General features: G+C 43.5%; 1 protein-coding gene across 1 annotated transcript in view; it reads right to left on the reverse strand.

Moving 5' to 3' along the window:
- Positions 1 to 18,664: 18,664 nt before the first annotated feature.
- LOC119333812 (polyubiquitin) overlaps positions 18,665 to 19,184 on the reverse strand; it is a 3,069-nt gene continuing 2,549 nt past the window's right edge. The window contains exon 3 of the mRNA XM_037606574.1: positions 18,665 to 19,183. Coding sequence (XP_037462471.1) covers positions 18,887 to 19,183 — 297 coding nt within the window. The 3' untranslated portion in view covers positions 18,665 to 18,886. The remainder of the gene's footprint in view (position 19,184) is intronic.

The following is a 19,184-nucleotide window of genomic DNA, read 5'->3' on the forward strand; positions in this document are numbered from 1 at the left end:
AACGAGCAACAAGTAACAAAAGTAAATAAAGTGCAGCAAGGTGGACCAATCCTTTTTATAGCAAAGGACAAGCCTGGACAAACTCTTATATAGAAGAAAGCGCTCCCGAGGACACACGGGAATTATCGTCAAGCTAGTTTTCATCATGTCCATATGATTCGCGTTTGGTACTTTGATAATTTGATATGTGGGTGGACCGGTTCCTGGGTGTTGTCCTTACTTGGACAAGAATCCCACTTATGATTAACTCCTATTGCAAGCATCCGCAACTACAAAAAAAGTATTAAGGTAAACCTAACCATAGCATGAAACACATGGATCCAAATCAGCCCCTTACGAAACAACGCATAAACTAGGGTTTAAGCTTCTGTCACTCTAGCAACCCATCATCTACTTATTACTTCACAATGCCTTCCTGTAGGCCCAAATAATGGTGAAGTGTCATGTAGTCGACGTTCACATAACACCACTAGAGGAGAGACAACATACATATCATCAAAATATCGAACGAATACCAAATTCACATGACTACTAATAGCAAGACTTCTCCCATGTCCTCAGGAACAAACGTAACTACTCACAAAGCATATTCATGTTCATAATCATAGGGGTATTAATATGCATATAGGATCTGAACATATGATCTGCCACCAAATAAACCAACTAGCATCAACTACGAGGAGCAATCAACACTACTAGCAACCTACAGGTACCAATCCTAGACTTAGAGACAAGAATTGGATACAAGAGATGAACTAGGGTTTGAGAGGAGATGGTGTTGGTGAAGATGTTGATGGAGATTGGCCCCCTCCCGATGAGAGGAGCATTGGTGATGACGATGGCGATGATTTCCCCCTCTCGGAGGGAAGTGTCCCCGGCAGAACAGCTCCGCCGGAGCCCTAGATTGGTTCCGCCTCGTGGCGGTGGAGTCTCGACCCGAAAGCTTTCTTATGATTTTTTCCTCAACGAAAGACTCCATATAGCAGAAGATGGGCATCGGAGGGCCACCAGGGGGGCCACGAGGTAGGGGGCGCACCCAGGGGGTAGGGCGCGCCCAGGGGGTAGGGCGCGCCCCCCACCCTCGTGGCTGGTGAGTGGCCCCCCTCTGGTACTTCTTGCGCTTAGTATTTTTTATATATTCTGGAAATAACTTCCATGAAGTTTCAGGACTTTTGGAGCTGTGCAGAATATGTCTCTAATATTTGCTCCTTTTCCAGCCCAGAATCCCAGTTGTCAACATTCTCCCTCTTTATGTAAACCTTGTAAAATAAGAGAGAATAGGCATAAGTATTGTGACATAATGTGTAGTAACAGCCCATAATGCAATAAATATCGGTATAAAAGCATGATGCAAAATGGACGTATCACATATACCTTTGTTCACCTTGCCATCCTTCTTATCCGTCAAATACTTGGGGCAGTTCCACTTCCAGTGACCAGTCTGTTTGCAGTAGAATCACTTTGTCTTAGGCTTAGGTCCAGACTTGGGTTTCTTCTCCTGAGCAGCAACTTGTTTGCCATTGTTCTTGAAGTTCCCCTTCTTCCCTTTACCTTTTTTCTTAAAACTGGTGGTTTTGTTAACCATCAACACTTGATGCTCCTTTTAGATTTCTACCTCCGCGGCCTTTAGCATCGCGAAGAGCTCGTGAATTGTATTATTCATCCCTTGCATATTATAGTTCATCACGAAGCTTTCGTATCTTGGTGGCAGTGATTGAAGAACTCTGTCAATGACACTATCAACAGGAAGATTAACTCCCAGTTGAGTCAAGTGATTATGATACCCAGACATTTTGAGTATATGTTCACTGACAGAACTATTCTCCTCCATACTGCAGCTATAGAACTTATTGGAGACTTCATATCTCTCAATCCGGGCATTTGCTTGAAATATTAACTTCAACTCCTGGAACATCTCATATGCTCCATGACGCTCAAAACGTCGTTGAAGTCCCGGTTCTAAGCCATAAAGCATGGCACACTGAACTATCGAGTAGTCATCAGCTTTGCTCTGCCAGACGTTCATAACATCTGGTGTTGCTCCTGCAGCAGGTTTGGCACTTACTGGTACTTCCAGGATGTAATTCTTCTGTGCAGCAATGAGGATAATCCTCAAGTTATGGACCCAGTCCGTGTAATTGCTACCATCATCTTTCAACTTTGCTCTCTCAAGGAACGCATTAAAAGTCAACGGAACAACAGCACAGGCCATCTATCTACAACAACATAGATAAGCAAAATACTATCAGGTACTAAGTTCATGATAAATTTAAGTTCAATTAATCATATTAGTTAAGAACTCCCACTTAGATAGACATCACTCTAATCATCTAAGTGATCACGTGATCCATATCAACTAAACCATAACCGATCATCACATGAAATGGAGTAGTTTTCAATGGTGAACATCACTATGTTGATCATATCTACTATATGATTCACGTTCGACCTTTCGGTCTCAGTGTTCCGAGGCCATATCTGCATATGCTAGGCTCGTCAAGTTTAACCCGAGTATTCTGCGTGTGCAAAATTGGCTTGCACCTATTGTAGATGGACGTAGAGCTTATCACACCCAATCATCACGTGGTGTCTCGGCACGGCGAACTGCTACCTCTTGAGCACTGCGTTGGCTTTCCCCAAAGAGGAAGGGATGATGCAGCAAAGTAGCGTAAGTATTTCCCTCCGCTTTTGAGAACCAAGGTATCAATCCAGTAGGAGGCTATGCGCGAGTCCCTCGCACCTGCACAAAACAAATAAATCATCGCAACCAACACAAATAGGGGTTGTCAATCCCTATAGGGCCACTTACGAGAGTGAGATCTGATAGATATTATAAGATAATATTTTTGGTATTTTTATGATAAAAGATGCAAAGTAAAATAAAGGCAAAGTAAATCGCATAGGAAATAACTAAGTGTTGGAAGATTAATATGATGGAAGATAGACCCGGGGGCCATAGGTTTCACTAGTGGCTTCTCTCAAGAGCATAAGTATTCTACGGTGGGTGAACAAATTACTCTTGAGCAATTGACAGAATTGAGCATAGTTATGAGAATATCTAGGTATGATCATGTATATAGGCATCACGTCCGAGACAAGTAGACTGACTCCTGTATGCATCTACTACTATTACTCCACTCATCGACCGCTATCCAGCATGCATCTAGAGTATTAAGTTAAAAACAGAGTAACTCCTTAAGCAAGATGACATGATGTAGAGGGATAGACTCATGCAATATGAAGAACACCCCATCTTGTTATCCTCGATGGCAACAATACAATACGTGCCTTGCTGCCCTTACTGTCACCGGGAAAGGACACTGCAAGATTGAACCCAAAGCTAAGCACTTCTCCCATTGCAAGAAAGATCAATCTAGTAGTCCAAACCAAACTGATAATTCGAAGATACTTGCAAAGATAACCAATCATACATAAAAGAATTCAGAGAAGATTCAAATATTATTCATAGATAGACTTGAACATAAACCCACAATTCATCAGTCTCAACAAACACACCGCAAAAAGAAGATTACATCGAATAGATCTCCACAAGAGAGGGGGAGAACATTGTATTGCGATCCAAAAAGAGAGAAGAAGCCATCTAGCTACTAACTATGGACCCGTATGTCTGAGGTGAACTACTCACACTTCATCGGAGGGGTTATGGTGTTGATGTAGAAGCCCTCCGTGATCAATGCCCCCTCTAGTGGAGCTCCGGAACAGGCCTCAAGATGGGATCTCGTGGATACAGAAAGTTACGGCAGTGGAATTAGGGTTTTGGCTCCGTATCTGATCGTTTGGGGGTACGTGGATATATATAGGAGGAAGGAGTACGTCGGTGGAGCAACAGGGGGCCCACGAGGGTGGAGGGCGCGCCTAGGGTAGGCAGGCGCGCCCCCTACCTCGTGGCCTCCTGTTTCTTTTCTTGACGTAGGGTCCAAGTCTCTCTGGTCTTATTCGTTGAGAAAATCACGTTCCCGAAGGTTTCATTCCGTTTGGACTCCGTTTGATATTCCTTTTCCTCGAAACCCTAAAACAGGCAAAAAAAACAGCAATTCTGGGTTGGGCCTCCGGTTAATAGGTTAGTCCCAAAAATAATATAAAAGTGGATAATAAAGCCCAATAATGTCCAAAACAGTAGATAATATAGCATGGGGCAATAAAAAATTGTAGATACGTTGGAGACGTATCACGAACTTTGGCAATGGTGCATACTCAGGGAGAAAACTTTTATCTTGAAATTTAGTGAGAGATCATCTTATAATGCTACCGTCAAACAAAGTAGAATAAGATGCATAAAGGATAAACATCACATTCAATCAATACAAGCGATATGATATGGCCATCATCATCTTGTGCTTGTGATCTCCATCTCTGAAGCACCGTCATGATCACCATCATCACGGGCGCGACACCTTGATCTCCATCGTAGCATCGTTGTCGTCTCGCCAACTATTGCTTCTACGACTATCGTTACCGCTTAGTGATAAAGTAAAGCAATTACAGGACGATTGCATTGCATACAATAAAGCGACAACCATATGGCTCCTGCCAGTTGCCGATAACTCCGTTACAAAACATGATCATCTCATACAATAAATATAGCATCATGTCTTGACCATATCACATTGCTACCTCTTCAGCACTGCGTTTGTTTTCCCTTGAAGAGGAAAGGGTGATGCAGCAAAGTAGCGTAAGTATTTCCCTTAGTTTTTGAGAACCAAGGTATAAATCCAGTAGGAGGCCACACACGAGTCCCTCGCACCTACACAAACAAATAAAATCCTCACAACCAACGCAATAAAGGGGTTGTCAATCCATTTACGATCACTTACGAAAGTGAGATCTGATAGATATGATAAGATAATATTTTTGGTATTTTTATGATAAAGATGCAAAGTAAATAAAGCAAAATAAAAACGGCAAAAGAAATGTAACATCCCAAATTTTCAATTTGGAATGTTATACATAGATCATTCATGCATATCATATCTTATTGCATTTCGTTTCTCGATCCTCGAAAACCTAAACAACTCAAGGACCCTCGGAGAGAGTTGGGGATTTCTTTGTTTTCATATTTGAATTTTATCAAATATTGAAACGAGGATTTTGGTTTTAATTATTTTTCTCCGAAAATATTTCATATTAAAATATATGAGAGGAGATAATATGACTTCTCCAAAATAAATGAAATATTGGAGGAAAAATATTAAAATCAAATATTTGATTTTATCTGGAGTATATTGCTATTTTACTTGAATTAGAAAAATTGTACGTTTTCCAAAGTTGCATTTTAGGGCCAAGAAAATGTTCATCTTGTTCTAAATATTTTATTTAGACGGTGAAAATTTCTTTTGGCATTTTAGATTTTTATTTTATTTTCTATGATTTATTTAGTTCCGGCGAAATTATTTAAAAAAAAAGAGAAACTCCCGCCGGACCGCACTGGGCCGAGGCCCAGCCGCGCGCCTCCCCGCACCGGCTCGGGAGAGGAATCCCGAGCAGCGCCGCCGCCGCCTCTAGGACGTGTCCGTCCCGGACACGCCGTCACCCCGCCCCCTTCCCCAAGCCGCCACCCCCCTCTTATAAGCCGACCCGGGGCCCCCTGGAGCCTCAAAGCTGCGCCGCCGCCACTGCAAGCCGCCTGCCCCGCCGCCTTGCGCCGCGTGCCGCCGCCGCCTGCCGCCGCTGCCCCACGCCGCCCCGCGCCACCCGCCGCCGCTGCCCCGCCTCGCCGGACCTCGCCGGAGGTATAAGCGCCGTTCGGTTTTTTAAGAAAAACCGGTTCGGTTTTTGTTAGAAAACCCTAGTTTTTTTTATAGAACGGTTCGCTGGTTTTTCTCGGTTTATTTTATTTAGTGGACGTTCATCCGTATGTTCATTTTAACGAACGGCTTTCGCTCGTTAGTTCCAGACAACGAACGTTCATTCGTTAGCCTGTTTGTCGGTTTTCTTTTTCTCGGATTTTTCCACGATTATTTCCGATCGCGATTTCTGATCCGATTTTCGTTTCAGTATATCTTTTCGCTCGTTTGTCGGAATCAGGCGACTCAAGCGCCTAGATCTTCATCTCGAAAACCCTCTTTCCGTTTAATCAACTTGAACAAGACTTTGGTACTGTAAAATTTGACCTTAGTCCAGATTAGTAAATGGATCTTGTTTCTTTCGCAGTTTGAGTTTCGTTGCTCCGTTTGATTTGATTCTTTTTGCAAACTGGAGTTCTTAAGTTGAACTTTCTGGTTAGATCTTCTTATTTGAGTTTTACCCGTGTTTCTTTGCTTGATTGCTTATGTATGCTATTGTTTGTTTGCGATAGAACACCCTGAGTGCGAAGCGTGCTACTACGAGTCCCTAGGTTTTGCGGATCATCAGCAAGACAAGTAACACTTTGATCATACCCCTTTATCACCTAGTTTTTATGCATTAGTTCCAATCCTCAAACATTGCATGATTAGGATGTGATTAACATGTGGGTTGGGAAGTAGTTGATGAGGTAGAACCTATTGCCCTGTTATATTCAAACCCTGGGAGTTACTTCTACGTATTTATTATATTGCTATGCTATGTTCGTAGACGTGGTTTGGGTGAGTGAAATCCATGACAGATGTGAGATTGTTAATTAATGGTTCAACTTAAGGTGGCAACTTGAATACACATATGGGTGGATTGTTTGTTGGGCACCTGGAGAACCCAGTGTTGTCCTAGGATATCCCGGAGTACCCGTGTGATAATCCTATGGTCCGCCACCCAGGCTCAAAGGGAACTGAGATATTTTCATGCTAGAAACTTCCGTGTGCAGCCACAAGCTATTATGGGCTCTAGCATAGTTGAGTAAGTTGCGTGAAGCTCTCGAAGAGGTGGATCAGCAGGTAGACAGATGTAGGTTGGTATGGTCTGCCCGGAGTAAGGAGTTAATGCTTTTGAAATACTGTGTCTCGGTCATCCGTTTCTGAAACACCATGTAGTGCGAGAAATCCAACGGAGGAGATCGGGTCTTGTGGGGAAAAGTGTGCAAACCTTTGCAGTGTATAAACTAATAATGGTTAGTCGTGTCCCCGGTTACGGACATCTTGAGTATCTAGTACTTGGAGTATCATAAGTATCACATCACTATCAAATAATATTGTTGGGTTGTTAACCACTTTAATTGGGATTGAGTTGGAGGAACCTTCTCAATGATGTTTCAACTACCATGATAGTTAAATAAAATTTATTCCTTTGTTGTAGGAAAAAATTGGCTTTTCGCAAAAACTATAACCATAGAGCTTTCCACCAGCCAAATATGTATGTAGTGATAGCATTATTCTGTTCTTGCTCTATTGTGTTATTATTCCAGCATATTCCATGTGCCGACCCGTTTTCGGGCTGCAACGTATTATGTTGCAGACTTTTCAGACGGGGAGTAAGGTACGTTAGGCCGTTGCCGTGCAGCTCAGCTATGCCGTTGGAGTTGATGGACTCACTTATCTTCCAAGCCTTCCGCTGTTATCGTATTAGATGGCCTTAAGCCGTATTTATTGTAATAAGTTCTCTTTTGAGACATTCGATGTAATAAGTGTGTGATTGCTACTCTGTTATAAATCCTCGAGTACTGTGTGTGTTAGTATTACCGATCCAGGGATGACACTGAAGCACAGAGACTTGACCGTTTGAGGTCGGGTCGCTACAAGAAATAGCTTGTTGATGGAAGATTAATATGATAGAAAAGAGACCCGGGGCCATAGGTTTCACTAGTGCCTTCTCTCGAGAACATAAGTATTACGGTGAGTAAACAAATTACTGTTGAGCAATTGACAGAATTGAGCATAGTTATGAGAATATCTAGGTATGATCATGTATATAGGCATCACATCTGAGACAAGTAGACCGACTCCTGCCTGCATCTACTACTATTACTCCACACATCGACCGCTATCCAGCATGCATCTAGAGTATTAAGTTCAAAAGAACAGAGTAACGCTTTAAGCAAGATGACATGATGTAGAGGGATAAACTCATGCAATATGATATAAACACCATCTTATTATCCTCGAAGGCAACAATACAATACGTGCCTTGCTGCCCCTACTGTCACTGGGAAAGGACACCGCAAGATTGAACCCAAAGCTAAGCACTTCTCCCATTGCAAGAAAGATCAATCTAGTAGGTCTAACCAAACTGATAATTCGAAGAGACTTGCAAAGATAACCAATCATACATAAAAGAATTCAGAGAAGATACAAATATTGTTCATATATAAACTTGATCATAAACCCACAATTCATCGATCTCAACAAACACACCACAAAAGAAGATTACATCGAATAGATCTCCACAAGAGAGGGGGAGAACATTGTATTGAGATCCAAAAAGAGAGAAGAAGCCATCTAGCTAATAACTATGGACCCGAAGGTCTAAGGTAAACTACTCACACATCATTGGAGAGGCTATGGTGTTGATGTAGAAGCCCTCCGTGATCGATGCCCCCTCCGGCGGAGCTCCGGAAAAGGCCCCAAGATGGGATCTCACGGGTACATAAGATTGCGGCAGTGGAATTAGGGTTTTGGCTCCGTATCTGGTAGTTTGGGGGTACGTAGGTATATATAGGAGGAAGAAGTACGTCGGTGGAGCAACGTGGGCCCCACGAGGGTGGAGGGCGCGCCTGGGGGGTAGGCGCGCCCCCTACTTCGTGCCTTCCTGGTTGCTTTCTTGACGTAGGGTCCAAGTCCTCTGGATCCCGTTCGTTCCAAAAATCATGTTCCCGAAGGTTTCATTCCGCTTGGACTCTGTTTGATATTCTTTTTCTGCGAAACTCTGAAATAGGCAAAAAACAGCAACTCTAGGCCGGGCCTCCGGTTAATAGGTTAGTCCCAAAAATAATATAAAAGTGTATAATAAAGCTAAATAATGTCTAAAACAGAATATAATCTAGCATGGAACAATCAAAAATTATAGATACGTTGGAGACGTATCAAGCATCCCCAAGCTTAATTCCTGCTCGTCCTCGAGTAGATAAATGATAAAAACATAATTTTTGATGTGGAATGCTACTTGGCATAATTTAATTGTAATTCTCTTAATTGTGGTATGAATATTCAGATCCGAAAGATTCAAGACAAAAGTTTAATATTGACATAGAAATAATAATACTTCAAGCATACTAACTAAGCAATTGTGTCTTCTCAAAATAACTTGGCCAAAGAAAGTTATCCCTACAAAATCATATAGTCTGGCTATGCTCTATATTCACCACACAAAGTATTTAAATCATGCACAACCCTGATGACAAGCCAAGCAATTGTTTCTTACTTTTGGTGTTCTCAAACTTTTTCAATCTTCACGCAATACATGAGCGTGAGACATGGACATAGCACTATATGTGGAATAGAATGGTGGTTGTGGAGAAGACAAAAAGGGAGAAGATAGTCTCACATCAACTAGGCGTATCAACGTGTTATGGAGATGCCCATTAATAGATATCAATGTGAGTGAGTAGGGATTGCCATGCAATGGATGCACTAGAGCTATAAGTATATGAAAGCTCAACAAAAGGAACTAAGTGTGTGCATCCAACTCGCTTGCTCACGAGGACCTAGGGCATTTTGAGGAAGCCCATCATTGGAATATACAAGCCAAGTTCTATAATGAAAAAAATTCCCACTAGTATATGAAAGTGATAACTCAAGAGACTCTCTATATGAAGAACATGGTGCTACTTTGAAGCACAAGTGTGGTAAAAGGATAGTAGCATTGTCCCTTCTCTCTTTTTCTCTCATTTTTTGGGCCTTTTTTTATGGCCTCCCCCTTTTTTATTTAGTCTGGAGTCTCATCCCGACTTGTGGGGGAATCATAGTCTCCATCATCCTTTCCTCACTTGGGACAATGCTCTAAAAATGATGACCATCGCACTTTTATTTACTTACAACTCAACAATTACAACTCAATACTTAGAACAAAATATGACTCTATGTGAATGCCTCCGTCGGTGTACCGGGATGTGCAATGATGCATGAGTGACATGTATGAAAGAATTATGAATGGTGGCTTTGCCACAAATACAATGTCAACTACATGATCATGCAAAGCAATATGACAATGATGGAGCGTGTCATAGTAAACGGAATAGTGGAAAGTTGCATGGCAATATATCTCGGTATGGCTATGGAAATGCCATGATAGGTAGGTATGGTGGCTGTTTTGAGGAAGGTATATGGTGGGTGTATGATGCCGGCGAAAGGTGCGCGGTATTAGAGAGGCTAGCAATGGTGGAAGGGTGAGAGTGTGTATAATCCATGGACTCAACATTAGTCATAAAGAACTCACATATTTATTGCAAAAATCTATTAGTTATCGAAACAAAGTATTACGCGCATGCTCCTAGGGGGATAGATTGGTAGGAGAAGACCATCGCTTGTCCCCGACCGCCACTCATAAGGAAGACAATCAATAAATAAATCATGCTCCGACTTCTTCACATAATGGTTCACCATACGTGCATGCTACGGGAATCATAAACTTCAACACAAGTATTTCTCAAATTCACAACTACTCAACTAGCATGACTCTAATATCACCATCTCCATATCTCAAAACAATTATCAAGTATCAAACTTCTCTTAGTATTCAGCACACTCATAAGAAATTATTTTTTACTAATCTTGAATGCCTAGCATATTAGGATTAATTTTCCCCAGTTTAAGTAAATTACCATGCTTTTTAAGACTCTCAAAATAATATAAGTGAAGCATGAGAGAATAATAGTTTCTATAAGACAAATCCACCACCGTGCTCTAAAAGATATAAGTGAAGTACTAGAGCAAAAACTATATAACTCAAAAGATATAAGTGAAGCACATAGAGTATTCTAATAATTTTCAAATCATGTGTGTTTCTCTAAAAAGGTGTGTACAGCAAAGATGATTGTGGCAAACTAACAAATAAATACTAAAATAATACAAGACGCTCCAAGAAAAACACATATCATGTGGTGAATAAAAATATAGCTCCAAGTAAAGTTACCGATGGAAGTAGACGAAAGAGGGGATGCCTTCCGGGGCATCCACAAGCTTTGGATTTTAGGTGTCCTTAGATTATCTTGGGGTGCCATGGGCATCCCCAAGCTTAGGCTCTTGCCACTCCTTGTTCCATAATCCATCAAATCTTTTACCCAAAACTTGAAAACTTCACAACACAAAACTCAAAATAGAAAATCTCGTGAGCTCCGTTAGCGAAAGAAAACAAAACACCACTTCAAGGTACTGTAATGAACTCATTCTTTATTTATATTTGTGTTAAACCTACTGTATTCCAAATTCTCTATGGTTTATAAACTATTTTACTAGCCATAGTTTCATCAAAATAAGCAAACAACACATGAAAAACAGAATCTGTCAAAAACAGAACAGTCTGTAGTAATATGTAGCTAACGCAAACTTCTAGAACCCCAAAAATTCTAAAATAAATTTATGGACGTGAGGAATTTATCTATTAATCATCTTCAAAAATAATTAACTAAATATCACTTTCTAAATAAAAATGGCAGCAATTCTAGTGAGCGCTAAAGTTTCTGTTTTTTACAGCAAGATTAAAAAGACTTTCCCCAAGTCTTCCCAACGGTTCTACTTGGCAAAAACACTAATTAAACACAAAAAACACCACCAAAACAGAGGCTAGATAAATTATTTATTACTAAACAGGAGCAAAAGTCAAGGAATAAAAATAAAATTGGGTTGCCTCCCAACAAGCGCTATCGTTTAACGCCCCTAGCTAGGCATAAAAGCAAAGATAGATCTAGGTATTGCCATCTTTTATTAGCGGAGTCATGCTCGAATCCAGGAGGTTCTTTACATTTCCCTTCATATTAGGAGATTTTTAGATCTAAAGAGTCCAACCGCTTATTACAAAGAGTGATAAACATATTCATGCGGTGAAGATTCCCGCTAACAATCTTAAGAGGTTCAAGAGATTTTTGTAATATTTTCGTTACTTCACAAATTTTCTCAAAAACTTGGGTTTCTTCCTGGGTATGATGAGGCCCCTTTTGTTGAGGTAGTGTTCCCACTATCCCCTCTATAATTTCATGCGCAATACTGGGATCAATATCGATAAAATTTCCTTTGGCAACGCAGTCCAAGAGTTGTCTATGAGACATATTTAGTCCAACATAAAAACTGCGAAGCAAAATTCTAAAAATTACTTCTAGGGTGCAATTACGATAAGATTCCATCATCCTAAACCAAACATCTTTTAAGTTTTCTCCTTGTCTTTGTTTGAAGTGAAGAACCTCAAACTCGGGAGACAAAGGAGCGGATAAGGGACTGGCCATAACGACAAGCAAGCAATCCAACACACGAGCAAACAAGAAGCGAGCAAAAAGAGGCAGATAGGGAAAGAGAAGGAGGAAGAAGAGAGAGGGCAAATAAAACGGCAAGGGTGAAGTGGGGGAGAGGAAAACGAGAGGCAAATGGCAAATAATGTAATGCGGGAGATAAGGGTTTGTGATGGGTACTTGGTATGTTGACTTTTGCATAGACTCCCCGGCAACGGCGCCAAAAATTCTTCTTGCTACCTCTTGAGCACTGCGTTGGTTTTCCCTTGAAGAGGAAAGGGTGATGCAGCAAAGTAGCGTAAGTATTTTCCTTAGTTTTTGAGAACCAAGGTATCAATCCAGTAGGAGGACACGCACGAGTCCCTCGCACCTACACATAAAAATAAAATCCTCGCAACCAATGCAATAAAGGGGTTGTCAATCCCTTCAAGGTCACTTACAAAAGTGAGATCTCATAGATATGATAAGATAATATTTTTGGTATTTTTATGATAAAGATGCAAAGTAAATAAAGCAAAATAAAAATGGCAAAAGAAATAGCTTGTTGATGGAAGATTAATATGATAGAAAATAGACCCGGGGCCATAGGTTTCACTAGTGGCTTCTCTCGAGAGCATAAGTATTACGGTGGGTAAACAAATTACTGTTGAGCAATTGACAGAATTGAGCATAGTTATGAGAATATCTAGGTATGATCATGTATATAGGAATCACGTCCGAGACAAGTAGACCGACTCCTGCCTGCATCTACTACTATTACTCCACACATCGACCGCTATCCAGCATGCATCTAGAGTATTAAGTTCAAAAGAACAGAGTAATGCTTTAAGCAAGATGACATGATGTAGAGGGATAAACTCATGCAATATGATATAAACCCCATCTTGTTATCCTCAATGGGAACAATACAATACGTGCCTTGCTGCCCCTACTGTCACTGGGAAAGGACACCGCAAGATTGAACCCAAAGCTAAGCACTTCTCCCATTGCAAGAAAGATCAATCTAGTAGGTCTAACCAAACTGATAATTCGAAGAGACTTGCAAAGATAACCAATCATACATAAAAGAATTCAGAGAAGATACAAATATTGTTCATATATAAACTTGATCATAAACCCACAATTCATCGATCTCAACAAACACACCACAAAAGAAGATTACATCGAATAGATCTCCACAAGAGAGGGGGAGAACATTGTATTGAGATCCAAAAAGAGAGAAGAAGCCATCTAGCTAATAACTATGGACCCGAAGGTCTAAGGTAAACTACTCACACATCATTGGAGAGGCTATGGTGTTGATGTAGAAGCCCTCCGTGATCGATGCCCCCTCCGGCGGAGCTCCGGAAAAGGCCCCAAGATGGGATCTCACGGGTACATAAGATTGCGGCAGTGGAATTAGGGTTTTGGCTCCGTATCTGGTAGTTTGGGGGTACGTAGGTATATATAGGAGGAAGAAGTACGTCGGTGGAGCAACGTGGGCCCCACGAGGGTGGAGGGTGCGCCTGGGGGGTAGGCGCGCCCCCTACTTCGTGCCTTCCTGGTTGCTTTCTTGACGTAGGGTCCAAGTCCTCTGGATCCCGTTCGTTCCAAAAATCATGTTCCCGAAGGTTTCATTCCGCTTGGACTCTGTTTGATATTCTTTTTCTGCGAAACTCTGAAATAGGCAAAAAACAGCAACTCTAGGCCGGGCCTCCGGTTAATAGGTTAGTCCCAAAAATAATATAAAAGTGTATAATAAAGCTAAATAATGTCTAAAACAGAATATAATCTAGCATGGAACAATCAAAAATTATAGATACGTTGGAGACGTATCACACATCACAACATGCCCTACAAAAACAAGTTAGACGTCCTCTATTTTGTTGTTGCAAGTTTTACGTGGCTACTACGGGCTGAGCAAGAACCGTACTTACCTACGCATCAAAACCACAATGATGGTTCGTCAAGTTAGTGATGTTTTAACCTTCTTAAGGACTGGGCGTAGCCACACTTGGTTCAACTAAAGTTGGAGAAACTGACACCCGCCAGCCACCTATGTACAAAGCACGTCGGTAGAACCAGTCTCGCGTAAGCGTACGCGTAATGTCGGTCCGGGCCGCTTCATCCAACAATACCGCCGAACCAAAGTATGATATGCTGGTAAGCAGTATGACTTGTATCGCCCACAACTCACTTGTGTTCTACTCGTGCATATAACATCTATGCATAAAACCAGGCTCGGATGACACTGTTGGGGGACGTAGTAATTTCAAAAAAATTCCTATGCACACGCAGGATCATGGTGATGCATAGCAACGAGAGGGGAGAGTGTCGTCCACGTACCCTTGTAGACCGTTAAGCGGAAGCGTTATGACAACGCGGTTGATGTAGTCGTACGTCTTCACGATCGACCGATCCTCAGTACTGAATGTACGGCACCTCCGCGTTCAGCACACATTCAGCTCGGTGACGTCCCACGAACTCACGATCCAGTAGAGCTTGGGGAATAGTTTCGTCAGCACGACGGCGTGGTGACGATATTAATGAAGCTACCGCAGCAGGGCTTCGCCTAAACACCGATATAGTATGACCGAGGTGAATTATGATGGAGGGGGCACCGCACACGGCTGGGAGAGATCTTTGTGATCAACTTGTGTGTCTAGAGGTGCCCCCCTGCCCCTGTATATAAAGGAGCAAGGGGGAGGCCAGACGGCCCTTGTTGGTGCGCCAGGAGGAGGAATCCTCCTCCTAGTAGGAGTAGGATTCCTTCCTTTCCTACTCCTACTAGGAGGGGGAAAGGAAGGGGAAGAAAGAGAAAGAAAGGGGGTTGCCCTCCCCCCCTAGTCCAATTCATACCAGAGGGAGGGGGCGCGCTGCCTGCCCTAGGCCGGCCCCTCTCTCTTTCCCTTATGGCCCAACAAGGCCCATTAGCCCCCGGGGGGTCCGGTAACCCCTCTGGTACTCCGGTAAAATCCCGATTTTACCCGGAGCTCTTTCGATGTCCAAATGTAGGCTTCCAATATATCAATCTTTATGTCTCGACCATTTCGAGACTCCTCGTCATGTCCGTGATCATATCCGGGACTCCAAACTACCTTCGGTACATCAAAACATATAAACTCATAAAACCGATCGTCACAGAACTTTAAGCGTGCGGACCCTACGGGTTCGAGAACTATGTAGACATGACCGAGACATGTCTCCGGTCAATAACCAATAGCGGAACCTGGATGCTCATATTGGTTCCTACATATTCTACTAAGATCTTTATCGGTCAAACCGCATAACAGTATACGTTGTTCTCTTTGTCATCGGTATGTTACTTGCCCGAGATTCGATCGTCGATATCCCAATACCTAGTTCAATCTCATTACCGGCAAGTCTCTTTACTCGTTCCGTAATGCACTATCCCGCAACTAACTCATTAGTTGTATTGCTTGCAAGGCTTATAGTGATGTGTAATAGCGAGAGGGCCCAGAGATACCTCTCCGACAATCGGAGTGACAAATCCTAATCTTGATCTATGCCAACTCAACAAGTACCATCGAAGACACTTGTAGAGCACCTTTATAATCACTCAGTTACGTCGTGACGTTTGATAGCACACAAAGTGTTCCTCTGGTATTCGGGAGTTGCATAATCTCGTAGTCATAAGAACATGTATAAGTCATGAAGAAAGCAATAGCAGTAAACAAAAACGATCAAGTGCTAAGATAACGGAATGGGTCAAGTCAATGACATCATTCTCCTAATGATGTGATCCTATTGATCAAATGACAACTCATGTCTATGGTTTAGGAAACTTAACCATCTTTGATCAATGAGCTAGTCAAGTAGAGGCACACTAGTGACACTATGTTTGTCTATGTATTCACACATGTATTATGTTTCCGGTTAATACAATTCTCACATGAATAATAAACATTTATCATAAAATAAGGAAATAAATAATAACTTTATTATTGCCTCTAGGGCATATTTCCTTCATGAATCATATTGGGTCCTCGTCTCCTTACAACATGGATATATACACATGTGTAATTTTAACTCTTATTATTTTTAACCTTCAACACGATTAACTCTTTGTACCTAACATTGCACGTGATCTGTGGTCTCAAATTCTCCATGCCATCAAATGTCTCACCTTTATCACAAATATGCATATTTATACAGCCTCTCTTACCTTCCTAGTGTTCCCAACATCTTCCTCAGATATTAACAAGCATTGGTTGATTAATTCATCTTCCTTTTGTCTTTTTCACTCACTATCTCGTCAACCAGCCACTTTTGTCTTTTTCACTCACTATCTCGTCAACCAGCCACTTTTGTCTTTTTCACTCACTATCTCGTCAACCAGCCACTAGATAGGAATTGTCGGAGCAATGGGCCACGGGTAGGCTAACCCAGGCCCAGAACCTTTCAAGACATCGGGGCAGGCTACGCCCCTCAAGACCCCAGGACGAAGAGCCGCCTTCTGAGAGTCGGCGGCGAGGCAGCCGACTACCCACTCGCGGCCGAGTCCCGGGGACGACTTCAGGATGAGCCGACTCCTAACTGGCGACTTCCAGAGAAGCCGGCCATGGGGAGTCGGCCCGCGACGCCAACAACCCCCATGCCCTCATAAAGAGGGACGGGACGGGGAGTGGCCACAGTAAGGTCCATTCCCGTCCTTTTCCAAGGGCAGGCGTGGCCACAGTACGCCGTACCCGCGGAGATCTCCGCCCGGCGCAGCACTGTTGCCATGTCGGCCCTGACGTCAACCCCAGTGGGCGGAGTCCTGTGCCCACGACGGTCTGCCGGTACGACCCAGGGACGACGGGTCCCACTAGTCGGCGGGCGTACAGAAGACGGCGAGAGCGCCACCAGTCGGCCCCCAGGAGTCGGCCAGCCCCTCCCACGGGCCCCATGCGCCATTAACCAGACGCGACAGGGAGTGGCAACAGTGATCGCCCGCCAGACGGCGGAGCTGTTGCCATGACCCCATGACCGAGCCCGCGTCATTAGAAGCACGGCTACAGTAATCTGCAGCCGGCAAGACCCGCCCGCGGCGGACGCGGCCTGTCGGCTCTGTACCGAGCCGGTCAGCGGGGCCCACCAGTCGGCGGGCCCCAGGAGTCGGCGGATAAGACGGCGGCCAGAGAGACTGACGGCTGGGCCCGCGTCCGGCCGGATTACCATTGTACCCCTGGGGGTAGGCCTATATAAACCCCCAGGGCACCCATGCAAAGGGTTCGAATCCATTAGCACTAGACCAGATCATATAGGAAGGAGAAAGCTAGTCTTGCCTTCTCCTACCTCCAGGAAACAGCTCAAGGAGCAACCGTGTACACACTTTTGCCATAGTGATCATGCGGAGACCCCGCAGAGCGGCAGTAGGGGTGTTATCTCCACGGAGAGCCCTGAAGCTGGGTAAGATTCGCCGGCGTGCATGCCTTCGCTTATCCCGTTTCCAGGCACCGGCGACGTTCTACTCGCTCCCACCATGATAAGCCATCATTTGGCATATGTCGCACCCAACCCCCGACAGGAATGGAAGGTATCAGTAGAGAGGGAGCGATGGTGCATCAAGAGAGAGGTAGCAAATGTGGTAGATCAGGGATATATAGTTAACAGTGACATATGGGTTGTGCAATGCAAGTTTTACACGTTTGCATAGCCCTGATTTTTTTCATAAATATGATGTACCTTGGAAGTTTTGCACTTTGTGAAAAATTACATTGTCCGAAATACTACACACCAATACTTGGAACTTCAGACAACAACGGAACTATCATGTGAACATTATCTTTTTAGCGCGGCCTACGCATCGGCTGGCTGATCATCGGAAAAGATCAGCACCGGGTCACGAGCAGTCTGGTCTTGCGATCCTATTCTCTGTTTGACTTGTTGCAATTGTAACAAGAATCTTGTTGAAACTTCAACTCGTGTCCGTAGGGCAACTCCAGAACACCTGTGATGACACAACAACGACTGCGAACATCTGCCCTCACAGCACCGGACGCCCCAAGTTGCAGCACCACATGTTCACTACAGCAGCAACGTCTTTGGCTGAAGGTTGTCGGACACGGCACTCTGCAACAACAGCGCTTCCACGAGAGGGCGTTATACCATGGGCTGCGGAAGATGAGTGGATGAGGACATCTGAAGAGAGCCGCACGGCTCAGCATGCGGCCAACACAAGAAGACCAGCCGTATGAACACGACTGTGCAGCACACAGGACTCCACGTATCTTCAAAGAAAATTTAAGTATCAAATGGATTCTACAGAAGTACACACATATCAGAAGGATAGAGCATAGAGGTAATCAATTTTTACCAGTGAGCAATTAGAAAATATGTGGGTAAAATGCTAAGAAAGATCGGAAGAAACCACAGTACAACACAACAGCAAACATCATGGATCATGGATCGAATTTAGGGCTCACTTATTCATAGTTCACCAAAGCTGCTGCACACGAGCAGAAGTTCTAAGATACAAACGATGACACTGCATCACAGTACGGTACAGAAACAAAGACAAATCAGGCAATGATAGGCACAAGACGAGACTCCATTGAAGGACACCGAAGACAGAAGCAGAGCTCCATCGCCAGGAGCTTACTGGCCACCACGCAGACGGAGCACCAAGTGAAGGGTGGACTCCTTCTGGATGTTGTAGTCCGCAAGGGTGCGGCCATCCTCAAGCTGCTTGCCGGCGAAGATGAGACGCTGCTGGTCCGGGGGAATGCCCTCCTTGTCCTGGATCTTGGCCTTCACATTGTCAATGGTGTCTGAGGACTCAACCTCCAGGGTGATGGTCTTGCCAGTGAGGGTCTTGACAAAGATTTGCATGCCACCACGAAGGCGGAGGACAAGGTGGAGGGTGGATTCCTTCTGGATGTTGTAATCCGCAAGG

The sequence above is a fragment of the Triticum dicoccoides genome, chromosome 7A (genome assembly GCF_002162155.2).
Source record: "Triticum dicoccoides isolate Atlit2015 ecotype Zavitan chromosome 7A, WEW_v2.0, whole genome shotgun sequence".
Lineage (NCBI taxonomy): Eukaryota > Viridiplantae > Streptophyta > Magnoliopsida > Poales > Poaceae > Triticum > Triticum dicoccoides.